The sequence below is a fragment of the Mauremys reevesii genome, linkage group 9, assembly GCF_016161935.1.
Source record: "Mauremys reevesii isolate NIE-2019 linkage group 9, ASM1616193v1, whole genome shotgun sequence".
NCBI classification, from domain to species: Eukaryota; Metazoa; Chordata; order Testudines; family Geoemydidae; genus Mauremys; species Mauremys reevesii.
The window spans coordinates 8,777,709-8,804,302 of NC_052631.1; the positions used below are offsets into that span (position 1 = coordinate 8,777,709).

Below are 26,594 nucleotides of genomic sequence, written 5' to 3' on the forward strand. Positions count from 1 at the left end.
GCTCACCTCTCAAGTTGTTAGTGTGGTCAACACCCAACCTTTGAAAATTACAGGCACTTGATGCAAAAGCCAAAAGAACACCAGTATATAAGCAGAGCACATTACTACTAGTCCAAGTTTGATGCTAAAATAGGGGGCAAATTGCACGCTTAGAGCATCAGTTGGTTGCATCAGGGGAAGGACGTTTTTCACACCACGCCCCTCCTACAGCATTGCACAGCTGACCAGCTATGTTAACCTACAGCACTTGCCCTAGGAACAGTTCACTGCCACAGGTAAGATACTGGGCTTGATGGAGCAATCTGGAATGACAAGCGAGAGGCACCTACTTTAAACATTTTGTTAAGTGAATGAGTGAAATGTACACACTTTGCACAAAGGTGGAATAAATTAACTTTGTTGAAGAACTAAGTGGAAAGTGGGAGGGAGAGAGAATTCAGCCCCATGGCCACATGTTGTGCATGGAACAGTTCTGCAGCTGCCGGCTACTCTAGCCCAGCAAGAGGGACTGCAGCCCTGGTGCATCCCCTACCTAAGGGTTTTTGGCCACTGGATCCATGTAGTCACAGGCTCATTGGTCCCCTCCTCCTCTTCTAGTCCACATTGCTTCTCGAGAATCAGCGTGAAGCCCAGCTCTGCCTCATAGGTGTGCTGAAGAGTCTGTCTGCTCTGCTTTGGAGACACCTTCTGTAATCCCCAAACACCTGGCTGAATTTCACCTTCTCTGCATAACTAACTAACTAAACAACAACACACTCATACATATCAAGTGATTTTCACTCTCCAATTAATTTCTTAACAGGTTATTGGCTCAGTTGGATGAAACAGAAAAGGCTTTTGATCAATTTTGGTCCAAACATCACCTAAAACTGGAACAGTGCCTGCAGCTCCGACACTTTGAACATGATTTCAGAGAGGTATTTTTGCTTATTTCTTAAAAATAGACTTGTCGCTAAAAGTCAGCATGTGTAAACGCTCCTTTTCGGTACTTTGTCGGCAATTTTGCCAACAAAATACTTCCAGCCCCACGAGTGGCGTTAGCTTTGTCGGCACAAGAGCACTCCTGCCGACAAAGCCGTGTTCACGCTGCCACTTGCGTTTGCAAAACTTTTGTCTTTCACGGGGGCTTTTTTAAGTACCCGGGAAAGTCGAAAGTTTTGTCGACAACTTGTCAGTGTAGACAAGCCCTCAGTTTCTGAATTTACTGACAAAAGCAGTTGTGTATTACTGTAATATTTACTCAGAACATGTTAATCTACAGGACCTTAGTTTAAAATTTGCTTTAAAAATATTTCATTAGTGTGTTGCTGAAGATTATAAAATCACCTCTCTAAAAATCCTTGCATAGATTTTTAGATCTGAGTATTCATCTTTAGCCTTAAATGCTTGGGTCTTCAGACATATAGTTTTTTTTAAATAAATCCTTCAAAAGACCACCCTTATCTAAAATACATATGTGAGCCCAGGCTGCTGTCGGGCATAGGGGCACTAGTTTAATAATACTGCATAGGGCCCCATAAATCCTAAGGACAACTCGTGAATTTTCTCCCTGACAGAGGCTGGTGCTTGTGGAGCAGGAGGATTGAGTTCTATCACTGCTGTCACCATGACGTTCTGAGTGCCCATGGTGTACAGCATAGTGATAGCCATAAAGTCCTAGGGGGCTGTGAATTTGTTATAAAATGAGGCTATTTGTGTTTCTTGTAGGTAAAACTGGAACTGGATAATCTGATGGACGCGCAAGCTGGTTTCACAGATATTGGAGACAGCGTGACTCGAGTGGAGCACCTCCTAAAGGAACGGAAACAACTGGAAGAGAAAGGACAGGTTTGCACTTTACTGGACTTTATAGTTCAGTTATTGTAGATTGCTACTATTAGTCACTTTGTCCACACACCACACTTACTGTTCTGTGCGACACCACCAGAAAATGCAGTTACATACTACTGAGTAGGCATGTTTACAAAGGAACATGTCACGAGCTCAGCCTTTTAAAGTTCGGATCCAGATGTCGACTAGTCCAGCCTCCTAGGGTGTTAAGATCTGGCAGTTTGATTTGATCTATGATAAATGTAAGGGCCACTTGCAAAATCTGCTTTTGGAATTCAAACCCCAATAAAGCTCAGGAGGGTTTGGAGCTTAGGGTTTGGGTTGGGTTCATCCCTTGGAACTTGAAAGTATAGAGTGAGCAAACGTTGAAAGATTCTCCAGTTAGACATCTTTAAATGTTGTTTTACTAGAAGTCAGTATTGCCTGAGCAGCTATTTCCAGCAAGGGATTCAGCCTGCATTAAACAACCTTTCTTTTCCAGGTCTTTTGGCCTTATAACTCCATCAGGCAGCTGTGATGAGCAGTAGGTTTGCCGTCATTAGGAAACATCAAAGAAATGAATCAGTGAAATAACATCAAATTCACACGAACAGCTGCAAAAGCACAAGATGATCTTGTGTCTAAAGTGTACAGCTGAGATCCAGTAGGCTTAGATTTTCTTCCTGGTTCTGCCATGGAAGTCTAAATGAGTCCAAAGTGGCATAGCTTGCACCTTGTTCCCACTCTCCTCGGTGTGTAATTTCTTACACCAACTTAGACACCACACATACTTACTGATGTATAACTTGCACTTCTTAAACATCACCTCTGAGCGTCACCCATTGAGTCTAAATTGGTGTCATGTACACAGTGAGGAGGGAGAAGCAGACATAAATCAAGAGTGAGGACTCTATGAGCACCCACGGGCTGGAGCACCCACGGAAAAAAATGGTGGGTGTTTAGCACCCACCGACAGCCCCCTATTAGCACCTCCCCCTCCCCCCAGCACCTCCCGCCTGTTGGCAGCCCCACCAATCAGGAGTGGAGGTGGTAAGAGGTGAGGCGGGGTGGAGTGGTGGTGGGAATAGGCGGGGGGGCGGGGCCTTGGGGGAAGAGGTGGAGGGGGGCGGGGCCTTGGGAAGAGCACATCCTGGCACATTAGAAAGTCGGTGCCTATGGCATAAATTACACCAATTGAGAGTCCCTTAGACTGACTTCTGGATTTAGCCGACAGAGTCAGCTACACATCTGTAAGGCAACTAAAATAAGCCAACCTCACACATCATGAAGTCAGACTTCAAGGCAGGTGTGAAACAATACAAGGTGTCATCCAAAAGAATGATCCAACCTGCAGCTCTAGGCTTCAGCAGAAATTATAGAGGAGCCATCTAGATTAGGCTCATCCTTTAGGGTGTGATGGTTTTTCATTTCTTCTTCTTGTTTGCACAGGAACCTTTGGAAAAGGCCCAGTCACTAGCTCTGCACGGAGACCAGCTCATCCAAAACAACCATTATGCAATCGACTCCATTAGGCCAAAATGTGTTGAACTCAGGCGTATCTGCGATGACTTTACCAATGAGACCAAGAAGAAATATGATATTTTGGGAAAGTCCCTTGAGCTGCATAAGCAGTTAGACAAGGTAAGCAAGTCTTCATGTAGGAAAGCACTAGTAATGCTAAATGAAAAAATAATGGGTTAAAGGATCACATATTTGGAGTTAGAGAAAAGCATGTTCACTATTTCCCCCAAACAGCTACTATGCACAGTTGCGGGAAAATAGTTGTGGTATCAGCCTCAGAAAGGGGAAGAGAGACTGGTTAGCATAAAAGAGAACGGTGGTTTCCCTGAATTATACAGGTAGGAGGATTAGAAACTAAGCTTTGAGGTAAAATAAGAAGTCATCTAAACCTAAAACATGGACCAAGCCTCTACTGGGGCTTGCTAATGATCTGTTCATTGCCTGTTACATTCTTTTGTTTCCAAGTTCCTCTACGCTTCCATGATCTGGCTGGAATGGGAAGCAGAAATGCTCAAATGCCATGAGAAAGTGACGATCTTGTGGTATTTTCAGCCGGATTTGAGGCAAGAATTACCAGAAAACCTATTTGTGAGATTCCTAGCCTGGTTTTATAGACCCAAGAGGTTTGGGGGATTCAGATAAGGTTCAGTTATCTATCTGGACTCATGGGTACTTATCTGAACTGAATGTTAAACAAAGTAAGACGGCACTAATGAAACCCTCTGGCCTCCCTTATGAATCATCTTGTGCTAGTACCAAGGGAGATTTGAAGCAAATACTCTAACCACCCTTATTATCTGGGCAGATTATTCTTAATTCCTATGTTGGGCCAACAACCTCATTGAAGTTACTGGGTGTGACAGTGAATTCTGGCTTGCTGCTCTTTACATCTAGAATATGATGGGAGGTGAGGGTGCTCAGCATGTCACAGGACATGATCAATGCCTCACAGGATGGATCTGTAAATGTAGAGATTGTTTGCAAATCTGCTCAGGTACAAGGCACTGTTAATATACTTAAGGATATTCCTGTTTCCATTTGATGAGGACAGCTGTGGTCAGATGGACTGACCACAATGCTGCGTGACAGGACACCTGGCTTCCATGTCCAGCGCTGCCCCTGTGTGACTTTGGGGTCCTGTACTTATCTGCCTTTGTAAAAGGCTTTGAGGCCTGCAGGTGAAAGGTATATGTGCAGATTATTTACTGGTTATTAATGGGACAGATTGCTATTGGTGATTGGGAATGCAGAAAAAGAGGTTGACACAAGAAGATCTAGGCTTCATCTGGAAAGAGATTCCTGAGGAAAAGCTACAGACGTCTGTGCTGGGAACTTGTCCTAGTTGCTGCCTCCTGCTCAGTGCACTTAGCTTCTACCATCCCTTAGCCAACTCCACAGGGGCTGGCAAGCCAAGATGCACCCTGGAGAAGTGCCAGGCACAAGAAGGTGCTGAGACGTTACTGCGTGTGCGGCCATAGGCATGTGCCCTGCAGAGTGGGAGTATCCCTTGGAACTGAAGTGCACAGGGCCATTAAACACTGTGCTTGTCAAATCCAATCTGTTGTTTCATGGATGACTTGGTCTAAGTGAATGGAAACCCCTCAGCCAGCAGAGTCTATCTACACTGTATCAGCTATTTACTCTATTAGCATAAATCACTGCTATCAAGAAAAAATAGCTATTCTCTCTACTACTTTACATACAAGCTGTGGGCTGGATCTTACCAGGTGCCCAGCTTTCTCAGCTCCCAATATCAGGGGGTAGCCATGTTAGTCTGTATCCACAAAACCAACAAGGAATCTGGTTAATTAATATCTGTTAGTCTTTAAGGTGCCACCGGACTCCTTGTTGTTTCAGCTTGCAGTGACTCATTGTACAGAAGAAGTGAGTTTTTTTACCCACGAAAGTTTATGCCCAAATAAACCTGTTAGTTTTTAAGGTGCCACCGGACTCCTTGTTGTTTTTATCATACAGAAGAGTATGTCTGGTTGCTTCAAGGTATTTTTCAAGTAACACAGTGTAGAATATAGTTACTCAGAGTTACAGTACACAATCTGATGTCTCAAGGAACTGTACAGTTTAACAGCCTAGGAAGGTTTATCTGTTGTCTTGAAACAGCAAGTTTATAATGCAAACATTTGACTCCCTCGCTTTGAAATCAATTTGGCTTGAAACTTGGTGCACAACTTAAGCCTGAGCGCAGTTTCTTTTCTTTTGCACAATAACTTAGTGTTTTTGCAGCAGTAAAGATAGGATGTTGGTTTTGTGACAGGAGACACCTGGCTATGTTAACAGTGTCACGGACATGTTTTGGGGTAGCTAGCTGAAAAAGAAACTATTTTTTAACGTTGTTCTGCTGTTTCCAAAAATGGAAGGGCATTCAATTATTTAAAATAATGAAGTCATCATCAATAGTGCAATATTTTAAAACCAGTAAGGAGGGAATCAGAGTTGAGTGTCAATTTATCCTCTGCCTAGCCTGTTGTGAAGGTGGATTGCTGAAGGCACTGTCCTGAGACTCCTCAGTGAGTAGGCACAACAAAGTGGATTAATGATAGAATGACAGACACCAGACTTTATTGCTTTTGTCTAAATTCAATACAGTGAGTCCCATTCTGTGCTGGCATGCAGCTCCATTGAAGCACGGTGCTGAGTCAGTGGGGTTACACTGGGTTATATTTGGCCCCATAGACGTCATTGGAGCTCCTTGTTTTTAATGCAGAATGCAGCTTGAGAACAGCTCCCAGCCTTGACTCTCTTGTACCACCATGGGCATGTGGATGGTATTGAAGAGTGTTATTTCTGTTCAAATAGTGGGCAAGAAGCAGCAGCGTTGAAGCCTCAGACTGTACCATTCTTACAACGTCCTAATGGCTGTTTTCTTCTAAAGGCGAGGCAATGGTGTGAAGCTGGAATCTACCTCTTAGCTTCTCAAGCTGTGGACAAGTGCCAGTCACAAGAGGGAGCTGAGACTGCGCTGTGTGACATAGAGAAATTCCTGGGAACCGCTAAGGAACACCAGTTGTCTAACCCTAAGGAATTCTACAACCAGTTCGACATGATTCTAACCCCTGAAATAAAGGTAAAGCTTGTTGAATTTTTACTCTGCCAATTTAAACTTCCTACAAACCACCAGTGAATGTCAAAATGCACACTTCACATACTGTATTAACTCATGGCTTCTGTTCAGATGAAAATGTGAAAGGAGATCTCTGATAGCAAACTAGTCACAAATGTGGACACTTGGGGCAATGGCCTTTACTCATACAAGTAGTCCTTACCATAGGTGCTGACTCTGTGGGTGCTGGAGCACCCACGGGGAAAAATTGCACCCACCGGCAGCTCCCCTCCCTGCCCACACCCCCCTGCCCCCAGCCCAGCTCACCTCCACCTTCGCCTCCTCCCGAGTGCCCCACAGTTCCACTTCTCCCTTCAGCCCCCAGAGCTTCCTGCTGCGAAACAGCTGTTTCACGGTGGCAAGCTCTGGGAGGGAGGGGGGAGGAGGTGGAACGCGACACGCTCAGGGAAGAGGCGGGGCGGGGATTTGGGGAAGGAGTCCAATGGGGCAGGGAGGGGGCGGAGTTGGGGGGGACTTTGGGGAAGGGGTTGGAATGGGGGTGGGGCAGGGGTGGAGGTGGGGCGGGGCCGTGGTGGGGGGAGGGGTTGAGCACCCACCGGTGCCATGAAAAGTTGCTGCCTACGGTCCTTACTCACACAAGGATTCCCTTTGGGGTAGCACCCCGAAGCCTGGGTCAGGGATTGTGCAGAGGGCAGTACTCAGTGGGAGTAAAGTGCCTGCAGAGAGCAGCTGCTGCACTATTCTAAGACAAATGCAGAGTGTGCTACTGCCTAATGCTGTTAGTCTGAGGTTTGGGTGCAAGGATCCCATCCTAGTGTTCTGTCCAGCTGTGAATGACGTCTACTCCACATCTCTTCTGCATACAGGCCAATGCCCAAAAAGTTCTACAAAAACTAGAAGACGTGCAAGAAATGTTTGACAAGAGGCAAGTGAGTTTGAAGAAGCTGGCAGCCAAGCAGACTCGGCCGGTACAACCTGTCGCCCCGCATCCTGAATCCTCCCCCAAGCGAGCATCACCCAAGAGCACCAGGCCGGCACCATTGAGTAAGCCTCAGAGAGGAGGTTTTCAGACACACCCCCATTCTGTTCCCACAGTTCCGTTCAGTCCGATAACCAAACTGAAAGCTTATGCTTGAGATTCAGCGTCAGCACCATGAGCCCAGGCTTCAGAGTCAGCTGTGAAATATTCATGCGCATGCAGAGATAGGTGAGGGCAAATCGGGTTATGGATCTACCAAGAGAACTTCCAACTCCGTGTCACAGGGCAGGATTCCCTCACACTACACTCCATGTTGTACACAATCCTCACATGCTCCAGTGGCAAGTTCAACACTAGGTGTGTTATTACAACAAGCTAAACAAGTGGTTGTTCCCCACAGCATATGACTTTTACCTTCTCCCAGACCCAGGGGAGAAGGGGGGAGAGCTCTCATCTCCCTGCGATCCTGAGCGTCTCTGGGCTTCCCTTTCAGCCTAACCCTCCCTTCTCTCTTCCTGTCTCCCTTTTAAACCTCCTCAGCGGATGAGCTGAGTCCACTTGTTGACTGGTTAATCATCACCTGGTACTTAATCAATTAGCTCATCACTTTGGCTCACATGGGGACACTTACCAAGTGCCCAGCAATGAGTCAGTCAGGCTATTCTCACTCTGTCACTTTCCCCATTCCTGGAAAGTTTCTTCCTTTCAGTTAAGCTCCTGCCAGGGATGGTCTGTCCCTCAGAGGGACTGATCTTCTACTCTTCCTTCCAAGTGATCACAGATGTCTAATTGTTCATTGAGTGTGTGCAAATTATTCACATGCATTTCTGCTTGTAAATTCTTAGCTTTAAAATCACACTATCCCACAGTCAGACAATGCAAACGTTAAGGCTCCAGTAACAACCTTAACTCTTGTGCATCGCTCACATGGAGTATTTTCTACTCCTGTTTCTTCTGTATAACCCTCTACTCCTCCTCTGGGGTAGACCTTGAATAGTTACCTTGAGGTAAAATCTACCTCTGCCTTGTCTTCACTAGGATCTGCAGTGAGGGAGCTGACTCGAGTTAGCTATCTCGATTAAAAAGAGCAAAGAGATTTTTTTTTGTTTTTTTTTGCAGTGAAGACCTAGCTTAAGTCGACTCAAAATAGCTTAGTTTGTGTCTCGTGGGGGCCCCTTTTTAACAGAGCCACCTTTGGGCCCTGTAAAGAGGAACCTCACTATATTTTAAAAATGAAATCGAAGTCTCTAGCAAAGAGCCTTAAAAGTATCGGGGGTAGCCATGTTAGTCTGTATCTGCAAAAACAACAAGGAGTCCGGTGGCACCTTAAAGACTAACCGATTTATTTGGGCATAAGCTTTTGTGGGTAAAAAACCTCACCTCTTCAGATGCATGGAGTGAAAGTTACAGATGCAGGAATTCTTATACTGACACATGAAGAGAAGGGAGTTACCTCGCAAGTGGAGAACCAGTGTTGACAGGCCCAATTCAATCAGGGTGGATGTGGTCCACTCCCAATAATAGATGAGGAGATGTCAATTCCAGGAGAGGTAAAGCTGCTTCTGTAATGAGCCAGCCACTCCCAGTCCCTGTTCAAACCCAGATTAATGGTGCTAAATTTGCAAATGAATTTTAGTTCTGCTGTTTCTCTTTGACGTCTGTTTCTGAAGTTTTTTTGTTCAAGAATAGTGACTTTTAAATCTGTTATAGAATGACCAGGGAGATTGAAGTGTTCACCTACTGGCTTTTGTATGTTACCATTCCTGATGTCCAATTTGTGTCCATTTATTCTTTTATGAAGGGACTGTCCGGTTTGTGTAAATCGAGGCTTGGTGGACACTACAGAGGCAGCTCACGTCAACCTAATTATGGCAGCGTACACACTACGGATTGATGTAAGTGCCCTACTACAGCGAGATGATAACTCCACCTACATGAGAGGCGTAGGGCTTATGTTGGTGGAGTTAGGGCGACGCAGTGTCTGTGTAGACACTGCATTACTTACATCGGCTGTTGGCTGTCATTCCTGTCACTTTCACCACTATATGCTGGAGACGTGAAATTGACAAGAAAGCCGGGCTGTAACCAGGGGAGCTCCAGCTAGAGCCTGGCTGTTCCCGGGTTTCCCCACTCCCAGCTAGGGTGCGTGCACCCCCTTGGAGCTCAGCTGCCCTCTGGCTCCCAGGCCAGCTGCTGCCCAGGATCCCCACTCCTGGCTGGCAGCCGGGCTGCTGCCTGGAGGCTCCTGGCTCCCCGCTCCCTGTGGGGAGCCTGGCTGCTGCACTGGGGATCCTGGCTCCCTACCGGGAGCCACCTGGACTCTGGGTGCAGAGCTCCCCACTGGGAGCCCAGCTGCAGCGGACAGTGGGGAGCCAAGAGCCGTGGGGGGGAGGGGGGGCAACCAGGCTTCTGGTAGTGCAGAGCTGAGATCCTGGGGAGGCGGTGGGAGCCGGGGCTCCCCACAGGGAACCAGGAGCCTCTGGGCATCAGCCCAGATAGCAGCAGAGAGTGGGGCAGGTACAGCCCAGCTTGGAACAGGGAGCCTGGCTGGGTAGCTGGGCTGGGAGCCAGAGGGCAGCTGGGCTCCGAGCGGGGTGGGCACAGCCCAGCTGGGAGCCAGGAGCCCAGGGGCAGCCAGGCTCTAGCTGGAACCCCCCACCCACCCTGGTGACAGCCCGGCTTTCTTGTCAATTTCATGGCTCCAGGATATGGCTGTGCAATTGACAAGAATGACAGCCAATAGCCGCTGTAAGTAATGCAGTGACTACAGCAGCCCCGCGTCACCTGAACTCCACCAACATAAGCCCTACGCCTCTCGCGGAGGTGCAGTTATGATGTTGCTGTAGTAGTGCTGTAGTGTGTACGCTGACATGATTAGATGGACGTAAGCTGCCTTATCGACCTAACTCTGTAGCGTGGACCAAGACATAATTTTACTGCCTTCCTATCAGCACCTTAGAGTCATTTCCAGAGCACACACAAACTGTACAATTTTATAATATTCCAAATGTACAGCGAAGCAGAGGGAATTAAATATATATAACAAAGCACATATTTGCTTTGCAGGTGGTGTAAATTACAACCCTTTAAATAATCTGGAGCCTTTGTTCATGAGGGCCATCTGATGCCATCAGTTCTTTGCACAGAAAGCCTAACTGGTTCTAGAATGTGGTTCTGTGAATTTTATGTTAGAGCTCAAAATACAACTGATTAGACAAAAACGTACAGATGACTATTGAACCCTGTGCATATTGTTGCAAATGATCAGCAAGCCCACGTTATTTACAAATATTTCTAGAACTGTGATATACTGGGGAGATGTACAGTGTTCACTGGTCCTGAAAGTCACACAATCACCTCCCTCATACTGGACCAGGGTAGTGCTACTTAGATGCTGCTGCTCATATACCACAGTGACCAGAGGTAGTTAAATACCTAGATTGCAATATACAGCGTGTATTAATGATTAGCTTACTAAGGCCTTGTCTACACTACAGGGGGAGATTGATCTTAGTTATGCAACTTCAGCAATGTGAATAACGTAGCTGAAGTCGATGTACTTAGATCTACTTACCGCGGGGTCCACGCTACGTGATGTCAACTGGAGACGCTCTCCCATCGACTCTCCTTGCACTTCTCATTCAATTGGAGTACAGGAGTCGACAGGAGAGCGATCTGCGGTCGATTTAGCAGGAGACTCACTAAATCGACCGCCGATGCATCTATCGCCATGCGTCAAACCACCGGTAAGTGTAGACAAAGCCTAAGAATGTTTCTACAGATAAGCCTGACAGGTCAAACCAAAGACTGATATTCAATGATTTATTGGTAAGGCAAATAATTAATATTGATGCTCTGTCTCTAAATAGTACTGACCCAGAGTGGGTGCCATAAAAATAAAACTTGCCCATATGGCAGTATTTGACTTTCTGCAGTATTTCTTGGGCTTGGAACAGGAAATACCACAGTTCAGCTACCATGGCCAGAAAGTGACAATTTAGTTTTTAAAATGGCTCTATCTTCTCCAACAGTTGCTCAGTGTATAAAATGTCATTCACTGGATTTCTGAACTGACTTTTGTCTCAGAATCCCAAAGCATTTCACCAAAATTCCCTAACTAAGGGGGATGTTGTATCATTGACTCCTTTGACCACAGAGAAGTTAAATGACTCACTCAAGTTTACACGGTGAGTCTGTGGTAGAACTGAGACTACAACAGAGATGTTTTGACTCCCTAGCCTTAGTTGTGACCACACTGCCTTGAAGACAAGAACATAAGAATGGCCATACTGAGTCAGACCAATGGTTCATCTAACACAGTATCCTGTCTTCAACCATGACTGCTGCCAGATGCTTCAGGGGCAATGAACAGGGCAATTATCAAGTTATCTATCTCCTGTTGTCCACTCCCAGCTTCTGACAGTTGGAGGTTTAGAGACACCCAGAGCATGGGGTTGTATCCCTGACCATCTTGACTAATCACCGTTGATAGACCTATCCTCCATGAATTTATCTAATTCTTTTTTGAACCCAGTTATACTTTTGGCCTTCACAACATCCCCTAGCAATGAGTTCCACAGGTTGATTGTGCATTGTGTGAAGAAGTACTTCCTTATGTTTGTTTTTAAGCCTGCTGCCTATTAATTTCATTGGGTGACCCCTGGTTCTTTTGTTATGTGAAGGGGTAAATAACACTTCCTTATTCACTTTCTCCACACCATTCACAATTTTATAGACCTCTATTATATCCACCCTTAGTTGTCTTTTTCTAAGATGAACAGTCCCAGTCTTTTTAATCTCTCCTCATATGGAAGTTGTCTATACCCCTAATCATTTTTGTTGCACTTCTCTGTATTTTTTCCAATTACAACAACTTTTTTGAGATGGAGCAACTAAAATTGCATGCAGTAGTCAAGGTGTGAGCATACAATGGATTTATGTAGTTGCATTATGATATTTTCTGTCTTATTATCTATTCCTTTCCTAATGGTTTCTAACATTGTTAGCTTTTTTCACTGCTACTGCACATTGAGCAGATGTTTTCAGAGAACAATCCATGGTGATTCCAAGATCTCTTTCTTGAGTGGTAATAGCTAATTAGACTTCATCATTTTTCATTATTATTGTGTTTTCCAATGTGTGTTACTTTGCACTTATCAGCATTGGTTTTTTGTTGCCCAGTCACCCGGAGTTATGATATCCCCCTGTAACTCTTTGCAGTCAGCTTCAGACTTAACTATCTTGTGTAACTTTGTATCATCTGCAAATTTTGCCACCTCACTGATTACCCCCTTTTCCAGATCATTTATTAATATATTTAACAGCACTGGTACCAGTACAGATCCTTGAAGGACTCTGCTATTTATTTCTCTCCACAGTGAAAACTGCCCATTTATTCCAACCCTTTGTTTCCTATCTTTTAACCAGTTAATGATCCACAAGCAGATCTTCCCTCTTATCCCATGAGTGCTTACTTTGCTTGAGAGCCTATGGAGTGGGACCATGTCAAAGGCTTTCTGAAAGTCAAAGTACACTATATCTACTGGATCCCCCTTGTCCACATGCTTGTTGACCCCCCTCAAAGAATTCCACTAGATTGGTGAGTCATGATTTCCCATTACAAAAGTCGGGTTGACTCTTCCTCTACATACCATGGTCATCTGTGTGTCTGATAATTTTGCTTTTACTATAGTTTCATCCAATTTGTCTGGTTCTGAAGTTAGGCTTAGTGGTCTGTAATTGCCAGGATCTCCTATGGAGCATTTTAAAAAAAATCAGCATTACATTATCTGGTACAGAAGCTAATTTAAACTATAGGAATAGTTCTGCAATTTCATATTTGAGTTGCTTCAGAACTCTTGGGTGAATCCCATCTGGTCCTGGCGATTGATTATTGTTTATCAGTCTGTGCCAAAATGTCCTCCATCGACACCTCAATCTGGGACAGTTCTTCAGACTCATCACCTAAAAAGAATGGCTCCAGTGTAGGATCTCTCTTGGGCTTTCCTTAACATCCTTGGAAGAGGATCAGTACTACCAGGCACAGTACTTCCAATGTAGGTCCCACTTTTTCTTTAAGCCAATATAGTAGCTGACTATTTTGCTCTGAATTATGGTCCAATGATCTGATCCATGTGGGCAAGACCCATGTACCCCTGTGAAGCTCAACTGAAGTCAGTGAGGGTTCATTGGATCACATTGCAGGGTTGGGGATTTATACTGGAAGGATTTATTGAGCACCAACTGGGGAAGAAGGAAGAGAGGGTGCCAATGCTGTTTATGGGAGATATTGTAACTCATTATTGTTTGAGGCACCTGAATCTTCCTGATCACAGGCAAAGTATATTATATCAACAGGAAGCTACTGCATTCAGAGATAGACTTTCTATGCAAATAAGGACGCAAGTGAATACATAAGGTGTGGTTAATAGCTGCTGGAGGCCTGAAAGTAAGGCTCATATTCTATAGCCTGCATATCTAACTAGACCACAGAAGTGCCACACGGTGACTATTATCTGAGTTCCCCTGTGCAGGGGGGAAAAAAAATCCAGAGATGTTTCTCACCTGCCAACTCTCTGGAAAGACAGTCCCTGTTTCCAGAGCAAAATCCTGACCATGTCCCCCACTCTGATCCTCCAAGGAAAGGGACAAAAGTGAAATTCACTCAATGCAGAATGCTCAAAGAAAGGGCATAAGTGGTGGTGCTGAGGGTCATACATGAAATGCTCCTATGAATTTTATTGTGACATTGCTCCCCCCCCCCCCCGCACACACACACACACTCCGCTAGGTAAAAAGAAATTCTTCTTTGCTATGTGTGAGGGAAGGGGCAGAAGCTTGGGCCACCCACTCCTACATACCAGCACAGGGGACACGGCCAGGAAAATGGGCTGTGACCTATGCCTAGTGGATCCCCAGCTGTCATAATGGCCTCTGGGGGCAGTTGGCATAGCTTAGGGAAGCCTTCAGGAGAGGGTAGAGCGTGGACAAGTGGCTCAAAACTGTCTTTTTCCTCACGCTCTGGACTTATGCCAAGTGCTCCTCTGCTGGACTGCAGAATCAGGGACAAAATCTTAATATTTAAACTCATACCCTCTTACATTCTGAAACGTCTCATTTCACAAACTGATCTAGACACGGGCATCGAGCTTGCCCAAATGCCTGCACCTACCTAATCAAATAATAAAAACCACGAGGGGAACAGACATGATGCTCAGTACCAAAACACATCCGCTCCTCTTGTTCTTAAGGGAGAGGTTTGCCTGTGGAAATTTGCTCATGCTTTACTTATAGACCAATCTCAAGGAGGCAACAGCCCTCTGCTGGCCCTCTGGGTGGTCACTTCAGACAGATTTCCCTGTAAAGCTTTTTGAGTTTTATATTTTAATACTACATAAAGATGCACGTTGCTCTGAGGTTAGCTCAGTTTATTCCCCGTTGAGGTTAACTTCCATTAAGGGTTTCATGGGAGTTACTAAGGGCAGAATTCATCCCTGCATGTATGTTGGGAAGAAAGAGATGCAACTCGACCAGAAAATTAATGGGCTTCTTCTGTGCTCCAATTAACTCAATTTCTGAGATGCTGCTGAGTTGGCTAAATTTTTGCTGATTGCATTGCTTGATGGAATTCCTGTAAATAGAGGGCCAGATCCTCAGCTGATGTAAACTGGCATAGGGCTAGTGTGATCAATCTGGCACACCAGTTGTAAAGCACTTTGGGAAGGAACCTACTGAGCTATGAAGTATTATAGGTGGCGCTGTTAGTGCCATCCACAGTTAATGTTGCCTGACCCTTCCCATTGTAGGACCCTGTTTTCAGTTGCTTATAACGCTGCTAAACTTCAGACATTTGGGCTGAAGTTTTCCCTACAAGGTATCTGCCTCATGCTGAATTATTTTGGAAAGTTTCAGCAGCAATGGTTTGGCCATTTCCTGAATGAGATTAGGGAAAGATATATTAGTTTGCCCAGGTTAAAAAAATTTGTACAACCATTTAGTTGAGAAGCTCAGGCACCTCTGCACTTTGGATCAAGGGCTTGAAATTAGGCAAAAGGCAAGCCCTGCCCTGGCATTCAAGCCCTTTTTGCTCTTCCTATTTTAAAAAATGCCCAAATTTGTCTACAAGTTATAAGCCTTTAAAAAAAAAAATCTCAGTTTACATACATTCAGCAGAGACCTGTTAGAATTGGCAGTTGAAGTCTTCTAAAATCGTGTTCCTTCATGCCAGTGAGTTTCACAGATATTTGCTAACAAAGTGTGTGTCGTCATCCTCTGGTGAACCATTTAGAGGACGACAACCTACTACTGCTACCAGTTGCTCTGCCACTTGAGCTAACAAAGTATATGGTCTCAATGTTCCAACCCTGCCAAGGTTTTATGTGGGTGTAAATGTGATTCCACATGATAAAATATGTTTTTTTCAGTTTGCTTTTTAAAAAACCTAAGAACCTACACACAAAAAAATACATTAGAAGAACATTACAATGATGCAAAGTCAAGCCCTCAAAAATTAGGAAATGCTATAATTAAGGTTGCCTGTGCTTTTGAACATATAGCGTGTGATATGATTCTAAGTACTCTGAAAAATCAGGTTTTGGGCATCTCGCATTTGACACCCAAAATTAATGGACACTTTGGATCTTAATCTCTTTGTCTCAGGTCCCCATCTGTAAAATGAAGATAATACCATCCCCTCACCTCACAGGCATATTGCGAAAATACATTATGTTTGTGAAGCACTCCAATTCTATAGTGAGAAGCACCACTGAAAAGCCCCATGCGGAAATAAATAATTCTGTCTTCAGGGCAGGGTTTGAATAATGTTCCAGAAATAAGGCCGAGGGCCACACATTGAACAATGCGGATAAAAAAAATATTGAATCAGCTGGGTGCTGTCCCATGTTAGATTATATCCATTGTACACCAATGACAAACAAGGTGACTCATACTCCAGGCTTCTTAGAACTCTGAGTTTATTTGAGGAAGCACACCTGAACCCCTTTCAGTCCTTTAAGTAATAAAATCTAAACAAACAACATCTCATCTATATATAGCTGACTGCTCACTGGATCCTTTTTGGCATTCTTTACACTCACTCACACATAACACTCACTAATGAATAACATCTGGCATGAGGATAAAAAGAATATATCCTGCAAAATAGAGGAAGGAGAAGGCGGGGTGGACAGAAGAGAGATTATGTGATGTAGGAATATGTGAATTCCATTAGTGCCTCTTTAGGAAACCACCAGCTTCTGACAGCCCACAATATTTCTATACAGAGGAGCAGAAGGAAAGAGGCTTTCATTTTTGTGGCAATAGCATATGGCAATGACTGAGAAACTGATTGGTCTCTTTTCATACAGAAGGATACTTATATGAGGGGCCTCATTCTGTACTCCTTGCTCCTGATGGCAATTTTAACTGCAGGATTGGGCTCAAAAATCAGAGTCTAGCAGTAGAAAAGACCTTCTGCATAAGGGCATCTAGGCCCAGATCCTCAAAGGTGTTTAGGTGCCTACTGATTTCAATAGGAGTGAGGTGCCTTAAGACTTTTGAGGATGTGGCTAGCTCCTTGCCCCGGGGTAAAATTTATTCCCGGGCAGTGGATCAGCAAAAACAAGAGGCTTCCACTGTTCCCCCTTTTGAGACGTCTCTTTATATGCAGCCCAAAATGCCTGGGACATTTACTAGTGTTTTTTCCATTCCAGTTTTATATGTACTAAATCCGCAGTCTGTGGAAATTAAATTTGCCCGTGAGGCTGGAATGCAAGATCTAATCTGAAACCCCTCTCTGAAATTCAGGGGCTGGTTTTGAGCTTACGGTGTGGACTTCTTTCTTCTATTTGCTTCTCTCTACAACCATCATCTAAAATACAAACTATACTGGTAAAGCAACCTCTGTGTTAAAATACTGATCCTAGGGATTTGTTGAGTCAGAGACCAAGCTGTGGTTAGGCTTTTTAGGAACTCATCTTTAAGTTAAATATCCAAGACACATGTATCTGAATCAACTGGAGCCCTCCGAATCTTCAAGTCATAGTCAAGATATCAAAGGAATAATTGATTTTTCTTTCTCCTCGCTGATTGCATTTTGTTATTAGTTAGGACTTTTATAGGAGTATTCTGTAGCCTTCAGAGCGATGATTAGCTCTATGTTGCTAATTGCCGACAGTGCTGCTTTAGGCAAAGGTCTTGTGTTTCATATCATTGTTTCTTCTCCTTTGAATCCTGCTCTTGCATGTTTAACACACACAACTTTAGAAAATGAGCAGGCCTTCCAGAGCAATCCAGATGACTAAACCACTGGTTCAGGTAGGAGGGAAGTTCAACATGAACAGGGTTCTAGACTATTTTAGCCAAGCTGCTAGTTGAAATGTTTTTCCATCAAACTTTTTTTTGGACACAAAATGGCTTGTTGATAAAACCCCTAGGATTTTCACAGAAAATGTTTGAAAATTTTGATTTGTCCACAAAATTTTTCAAAATATGTTAAATTTTAACACACACACACTCTCTCTCTCTCTCTCTCTCTCTCTCTCTCTGAACTTTTCTACTGCAAGAAAAGTTGATCAACATGAGAGAAAAGGGATGGGAAATACCTGAAACTGTGTGTGGGAGGGAGGGAAGGAATCCCCCCCCCCCCCAAATTCAAAGGCCTTTTCAAAGTTATGGGGAAATTATTCTTATTTTACTAACTCAATCTTTATAAATTTTTCCTCCTGCTCAAAAAATTAGTTATACCATTTTCTAAGTAAAATTATACCACTTTCCAGAGGGAACAGCTGTTTCCATATACCAGTCTTTCTCCAAGGCTGGAGAAGGTAGCTTTTGGAAATAGTACTCAAAACCAAATAAGATTCCTACTATATCTCATGATAAGGAGCTACTAGAAAACCAAATTGCACTCAGTGGTTGGATTTCAACTGAGTCATGGGACCTGTACAACTCAGTTGTTTTGTAGTTATGGTAATGGCTTCAATTGTTCTATGCAGGAAGTTTGTAAAATCTTCATGTGTAAATAATTAAATTCACAAGAAGTACACTTGCAAATTCCTTGTATGTTTTGGGCCAGGATGCAGGGTGAGGAGTTGCAAAGAGAAGTGAAGGGGTTAGGGAAAGGCCATCTCAAGTTTTCTTGTTAAGTGCAGTGATCGGGCAGTTGGGTAAGAGGAAAGGCAGTACATACAGATAACAAGATGAGTATTTCTTCTTTGATACATTTCTAGGATAGTCACATTATCCTTCTGTCTGACTGCATAATTGGGTGGGGTCATCCTGACTTCTATAAATTTATGAAAAATGAAAGACATTTCAGTTCTTCTCTTTACTGATTCTGTTATGCTGTGCCCTCTCCATCCAGAGCGAGCTGCCCTGAGCCTCCCACAAAGAAGGATGGGCAGGTGTCAGTGAGAGCTGTGGGTCTGTAACATCTCTGAACAGTGTTGGGGTAGCCGCTCAGACCTTTTCCACTCAGTTCCCCCAGAATGCAGTTCGCCTCCAGTCTCGTCATTCAGGTTCCTTTATTTGGCATATACCAACGCCATGTTGAGTTGATCAACCTCAAACGTAGGGAGTGGGTACAGGGTATATACACCACACAGCCAAAGTTACACAGAAACACCCTTTCTTTATATATATTGCATCACATGTTTTGGAATCGGCTTAGTTACTTTGCAAGAACCACGCCCTGTACAGCATGCTCTGTCCAAATGCTGTGAATGTTCGGTTTTACTCTTTACTTCATCTTTATGCCCCTAACTTCTCTTGCCCATTGTTCTTAGTACTGTAAATGGTTCCCTGGGTGGTGTTCTTATATTAGCCAGCTCAGACATTCTGTCTTTTAGCTTACTGGCCCCATTACTTACCTTAGCACAAACATTCCATTTTTGACTTGCTGACCTAGTTACCTCCCTAATCCTGTTGTCCAAGAAACCAGGCCTCCCCCTTGTTTAATTATGCATGGCAAGCCAGGCCTACAGGCATGATGCATAATTAGCTTCGTTTCTGGGAACCCACATATGGAGGCACTCAAACTTAGGGAACACATCTGAAATAATGGGCTTTTATTTTTTCTGATGGTCTTTAGGTGAATTAACTAAAAAATTTCCCCAGAACAAACAATGAAAGGGCTGCACAGTAGACTAGGAGCAGGTTTGGCCTTTGCTGCCTGACACAGACCTGCTTTAAGCATTTCAGCTGATGTCCAGATTTATTTCTACAGTACCTGCAACTATGCCTTTATCAATGTGCTGATCCAGGATAAACATGACTGATTTTTACCTTACATTTTTAAACGCACTTTCATTTGCTGTGTGACAGCGGAGTTACTGGTCTAGTTTTATTTAATTGCTATTAAATAACAGGAATAATTGCATGCCGGATTCATGTGTATGAGGGATCTCGTTCCCTCAGCACATTCTAACACATTTTCTTTTGGATGGCAGTCATAGGCCACACAGTTCAAGAGCTGCTGCTGATTCTCCCGTAGCATCAGTTGGCTCACTGGCAGCTTCACTCACTGTGAGCCAAACTAAAGAAGCTTAACACAATGGTGTCGCTTGTCAAACTGTGGTCTCTAGTAGGGTGACCAGACAGCAACTGTGAAAAATCGGGACGGGGTGGGGGATAATAGGAGCCTATATAAGAAAAAGACCCAAAAATCAGGACTGTCCCTTTAAAATTGGGACATCTGGTCACCCTAGTCTCTAGGCACTGAGCATTTAGCATTATCCATTCCAGTTTTTTTTTCCAAGCCCACAGTAAAAAAAAAACCCCAAAAACTACATTTTTACATTTTGATTGGCATAGCAGCTGTGGTAACATTCATCATTCACTAGTGCAAAGATACTTTGCATGCAAAAGAAAACCAATTGTCTTATTGCTATGCACTGAAAGCCTGTTAAAGTATTCAGGTCGTCTTTTTGGGACCAATTCTACTGTACCCAATTGAACAAGATTCCCATCCGCTTCCATGCCAAAAATAACTCTTAAAATGGTTGGGAATTCTCTGGTGACTGGAACTGACGAGCAGTCCTGTTGTGTGTGGATAGTTAAGTCAGGTGTTTTTATTCTTGTGCTTTTACAATTATTAACAGCTCACCTAAGACAATGCTCTGATTTATTCCCCCTAATATTATGCATAATGCCGGAAGCTAAAACTACCTGCCATTGCCCAGTTTACTGAAGGCCAGATCTTAGTCCCCATTGGAAGTCATTGGAACTTTTCCCATTGATTTCAATAGAAACTAGGATTTAGGTATGCTAGCACAAGTTTTCTAATGGTCGTTTCTATTGATTCCCTCAGCTACCAATAGGAGATCAGCAGAAATTCCCTGTCCACCAAAGTCCATCTCTGAGGTAGAATTATCAAAAAAGAAAAGTATTAAGAAGACTAAAGGCGGAATTAAGGTAGGAGCATCTTTGTTTTTGAAACAGTCTCTACTGTGATAGAATGCAAGGTGACATCACTGTATGGTGCAACAAAAACGATGTGGCCCTTGGACCAAAAAGTTTGCCCACCCCTGTGTTATACTGAAGCTTTTTGCCTAAAGTGGGAATCTTACTCTAACGTCACCTAAGTCAAATTAACCCTGTAAAACTGGTGTTCTGTTCTATTCAGGATCTCATATCTCACATCACTGTGGTATCCAAGCCCCTTCCAGTGATAAAAATTAAACAATGACATATCAAGTGGATTTCCCCCCTCCCCTCCCCCAGAGAAGTTTACTCATTAAATACTTTTCAGAAATAAAAAACAAACTAATAGCTGCTGCTGCATGGCAAAAGAAGGTCAAGTGCACAGCAATCTACACATTTACAAAAAGTGTTAAGAGATATGCACCACCAGTGACTTAATCATAGCTTTGTGACACTGACCCATTTCCCTACAGTGCCCTTCTCCTTTTGTTTGGTCTTCCCTCGGTGTCATTTGGCTTCTGAGATTGCAATCCTGCTTGGAGCAGAGATGGTGCTTAGTTTGTCTGTATAGCACCTCGCACGCTTTTGGGTATTCATTGAATAAGTAACTCCGCTAAAATTTCTCACCTTGAACTTAAGAGGATGCCAGAGCTTGATTGAAGCCAGCAGCAGGCATCTCTTACTTGCTTTTTCTAGATTTTTAGATTGAACAGGCACCATACCTCTGAATGCGTTAGAAAGGTGGCTCCTTTCTGCTGTAGACTCCACTAGTACTGGATTCATAGAATATCTGGGTTGGAAGGGACCTCAGGAGGTCATTTAGTCCAACCCCCTGCTCAAAGCAGGACTAATCTCCAGGCAGATTTTTTACCCCAGTTCCCTAAATGGCCCCCTCAAGGATTGAATTCACAACCCTGGGTTTAGCAGACCAATGCTTAAACGACTGAGCTATCTCTCCCTTCAAGGATTACATTATAGATAGTTTAATGGCAGTTGTGATTTTTTAAAAAGTTGATATAACTGAAAATGTCCCAGTTCTGAAACTTGCATGAAAATGGGTCAGTCCACTCATAATAGAGCAAAGCTATAAAAATATTTAATTGTAATTATAAGCATACGTATACCTACACCTCTACCCCGATATAACACGACCCAATATAACACGAATTCGGATATAACACGGTAAAGCAGCGCTCTGGGGTGGGGGTGGGGGTGGCGGGGGGGGGGGGGAAGCTGCGTGCTCTGGCAGATCAAAGCAAGTTTGATATAACACAGTTTCACCTATAATGAGGTAAGATTTTTTTAGCTCCTGAGGACAGCGTTATAGCAGGGTAGAGGTGTATATATGAATGACTAAAGGTGAAAGTAATATCTGGGAAAAAATGAGGAAAGACAGCGTTGAAGCAGCTGTACTTTCTCTGTGAAGCTTAGACTGTTGAGCAAAGGTTTTACTTGATGCATAAATCATGATTTTATTTTTTTTTTTGGTTAAAAGTTTCACATCATTCAACAGTTTGAAACAAAAGCACTGAATTAGTGAATCCATATGATGCAACCCGCTATGTGGACTAGTCCATATCTATCTTTACTTTGTCCTCAGACATGCAGCTAGGCAACATCCCTAGGCCTCATTCAGATTTTACATGACAATTTGATTCTTTAATACAACTAGCCCAAAGTTCCCTGTACAAAGTTCTGCCTACTGGGATGTAAGGACTTTTCAATTTAATGTTTACCTTCTTTGCCTGATCTACTTCTTCATTAACTGTTGGAGTCTACCTAAAAAGTATGGAAGCGGGTCGGGGAGGGGGAAATCATAAGGCCAGATAGGGTTCAGAAGGCAGTGGTAAAAGCAGGAGAAGGCTGCTGGTGGTGTTCTAGTTTTGAGCATGGCCCATAAAAGCGTGAGTCTAATCACAGTTGTCCCATTTTTTCATATTAGGCGATATGTCTTTGTACTTTGAGCTGCATATACATTATCTCTGGAAAAAGAAAAGCTAAAAATAGTTTTATTAGTGAGGCAAGAGGTGACACACTAGCACGCTGTTATTTTGTAACTAGAGGGAAATGACGAATGCCTGAACGTCAGTCTAACAGTGACCTTTTCTTTTTAAGTCCATTCTTTCCTCTGATCTGCATTCCAGATGTACAGTATTTCAAAACTTTCTTTTCTGCTGCACCCACAAACAACTGCAGCTTCTTACTGGACACTTAGAATACTCATGCAGCTGCATTGTTGAAACACTTCTAGAAAGTGGCATGAGTCACATTCATGTGGTGTTAGTTGTTGGATTAGTTCTTGTTTTCTTTTTCTCCGAACCATTAGTTGGCAGACAAAAGTATGGCTCAGCACTATGACTTCACTTGTACAAAGATGAAAAGCACTAGTAGTGAGTTCATTTGCATCGTGGTGCTTTCTCCCATTTGTGACCAGACATGATATTAAAAGCTGGATACTAAGCAAAGGGAAGAAGAGATTCCTTCTTCCTGAATCTAGCTCAATATACAAGTATAATTAACTATTACTCTGCTGACAGACATCTGTTTTCTCCGGTCCTTTCCCTCACCTCAGCTTCACACCCTCTCCTGTGATCCTCTATATCCATAAGACATCTAACTTTCGGTTTGCTAAGTACATAGTCCCCCTCTGAGTGACTCCTTAACATGTATAAGCAGCAAAGAATCCTGTGGCACCTTATAGACTAACAGACGTTTTGCAGCATGAGCTTTCGTGGGTGAATACCCACACCCACGAAAGCTCATGCTGCAAAACGTCTGTTAGTCTATAAGGTGCCACAGGATTCTTTGCTGCTTCTACAGAACCAGACTAACACAGCTACCCCTCTGATACTTAACATGTATGTCTTTCCTAAACTTTTCCTTTAGTGGTCTTCCCAAACACTCCCTTACCTGAACTGCTGTCCTATTTTCTCTCATCTCAGTTAGTAAGGTAGCTCTTCAGGGCAGGGACCATAGAATCATAGAAGATTAGGGTTGGAAGAGACCTCAGGAGGTCATCTAGTCCAACCCCCTACTCAAAGCAGGGCCAACCTCCACTAAATCATCCCAGCCAGGGCTTTGTCAAGCCGGGCCTTAAAAACCTCTAAGGATGGAGATTAAGACACTACTGAAAGAGCAAATTCTGCTCAGGAGTAGTCCCATTGAATTTAAGAGGGATTATTTTAGAGAGTAAGGCAAGCAAGTTTTGGTCCATGTCTTCAGAACCAGAAAAGGGCAGAGACCCCCAGATTTCCACTGAAGCTGATAGGAGAATTACCAAGCTATTTGTGTAGAAAGTATTTTGATATTTATCTACACTGTATGAAAGCTACTTCCTGGTGTTAAATACTGAAAGATCATTGACCGTGCAATGCTTAACCATGAGTAATTTCAGTATCCACCTTTTCCCGTTTTATAAATCCAAAGGTGTTAGAAACCTGTGAAACAGTATCATTATCAAAAGAATAGCAAAACTATTCTAAAAAGTTCCAAAAAGAACAAGAAAACCCCATAATTCCCTGGAATTCACTGTACTGCACTGTATATAAAGTTTGAAATCTGAAGACAAACTAAACAGCATTCAGTTAAAGAAAAGGATCATCATTCAGGCAAGACAAAAAACCCACCATGCCCAATAACATGCTAAGCAACCATAAAATACTGAATTAAGTTTGTGATATTCCTATTCAAGGCAGATATGTATGAAGAGTTGCTCCCGATACAAGAACAACATTGATCTCATATGTTATGAGCTAAGAATGAAGATTATAAAAACTTTATAAGAAGCCAAGAATATCTCTAGTATCAAGAGTAGTTTTCCTCACTGTAGGATAAATGGAACAATTCAGAGTCAAAACAGGTAATACATATAGTCATAAAATATTCTAGAAAATATAAGAAGTTAGCTTTAAATAAAAAGCTCATGTTATACATTAATTATTGAAGTCAATGTTTTGTTAAATATATAAGCTGCCAACTGATTTACTAAAATATACAGTATCAAATTCTGCCTTTTTTTCTTTTTAAAAAGCAACTGAAAGGTGGGACTTCAGTCAGCAAACTGCAACTATTTAATTTTTAAAATTTATTTTTTAATTCAGATTGAAGTGATGCATGAAGCCAGTCAAGGTGGGTCCAGCAGAGTCTTGGTGATGAGTGAAAGCGAGGAGAATCTTTCCACTAGGAGGAGGTAAGGTTGCAGATGAGTCTTGTTAGTGACAGGAAGTAACGTTTTCCTTGTGCCTTAATAGAAAGGAGGTTTTTTTTAATTCAGTGATAGAGAAAATATGTCTTTTGAGGGATGTACTAAGACTAGATTTGTCATTAAATCGGCGAGTGGAGTCACCCACCCTATTGAAAAAACATTTGGGATTCTGCCCAAGAAAAGTACTCAAACCAAGGCATGAGGGAGAGCATATTTTTGCAAATAAAGGAGGCTCATTTTGCATTTGAATCAATTAAATTTTAAAGTAGGAATATTTATATAAAATAACACTTGTGGTCTTAACTAAGAATGAGCTTGCTTATTCATCAGCAAGGAGTTTATATATAAAGTATCTTGAAGCATCATGGTTATTGTGTGTGACCAGGAAAGTTAAAGGCATGTGGGCATTTTGTTATTTTTAGTGCACATGGTACTGGCTTGCTGTCTCTACATTTTAGGAAGACTTGTGAAATAAACTTGGAATTAAGTTTGAGTGTATGATCCTGAACACAAACCATACTGACAGTAAAAATACCCAATAGTTCTATGTGAAATAACAGAATTACTTTAATTAAATCTAGGATAATGAAATTCAACTGATCCAGCCTTCCTTCCCTCTGTTTTCCTCTTGGTGTAGACTTATTGACTCTCCATTGTTCATTTATCTTCTAGATCTTCATACAAAATTGTCTAATGGGCTTATAGTTTTCATAGCAATTACCCTAGATTTGCATGAGATTTAAAAAACAGGTAACTATTTAATCTGAAAGGTAATTTTAGTATGTTTGCTTGTGAAACACTAAGTGGGTGTGTTGAATTGAAACTTTATTGGAGACAGTCTGGTTTATAGTCCCTGTGCATTTTTCAATCCTCTCTACTGTATGTGGGCGTTTTATTTATTACCCTACGTGGTCACTTTTGTTAAAAATGCTCCTATTCAGTACAAAAGTTTTTACAATAGAGCATAGGAAATAAAGCCTAGATTCCCATTTACATAACATTGCAGGTGCTGAAGATACACTGTTCTTGAAGCCTATACCATTATAAAGGCAGCAGATTTTAAAGGTGCAAGGCTTATTTATTTGAAATGAACCTATATTAACTAATGTCATTTCCATGTTCATATCCCCTAATCAGATGTTTATCCCCTTGGGGATGGGCATGAGTCAGAACCTTAGAAGAGATTAAGTTCTCAATGATTTTCTTCTCCTCAAGACCAGATTTGCAAATCCAATCCACAATAAATATGGATTTAAGACTATAATACGTCTGAAAGTTATCTATGGTGAATGTGAGATGTTCAACTTGAAGAGCCATGTTTCTGGCTGAATTTTGCCTTTACTATTATTACTATTAACACTTTAAATGAAAAGAAAGTGTTTAACTTTGTTAAATTTATATACAAAATGCTGTCAAATGCAATATCAGCTTCCCAGTATATAGTCTGTTAGCAAGAGAGAAGGTGTGTGTCACTAAAAAGACCCTCATCAGTCGTCATCGTCATCGTCATCAACAACAGGTGGATTAGGGAAAACAACAATTTTTAAAGCTCCCCCCCCTCAAAAAGCTTCAGGACACAGTCC

At 42.7% G+C, this 26,594-nt stretch overlaps 1 protein-coding gene across 1 annotated transcript in view; it reads left to right on the forward strand.

Annotated features, from left to right (window-relative positions):
- MCF2L2 (MCF.2 cell line derived transforming sequence-like 2) overlaps positions 1-26,594 on the forward strand; it is a 293,975-nt gene that overhangs the window by 128,489 nt on the left and 138,892 nt on the right. The window contains exons 10-16 of the mRNA XM_039488965.1: positions 803-917; positions 1,708-1,827; positions 3,259-3,450; positions 6,221-6,412; positions 7,276-7,453; positions 20,695-20,798; positions 24,908-24,996. Coding sequence (XP_039344899.1) covers positions 803-917; positions 1,708-1,827; positions 3,259-3,450; positions 6,221-6,412; positions 7,276-7,453; positions 20,695-20,798; positions 24,908-24,996 — 990 coding nt within the window. The remainder of the gene's footprint in view (positions 1-802; positions 918-1,707; positions 1,828-3,258; positions 3,451-6,220; positions 6,413-7,275; positions 7,454-20,694; positions 20,799-24,907; positions 24,997-26,594) is intronic.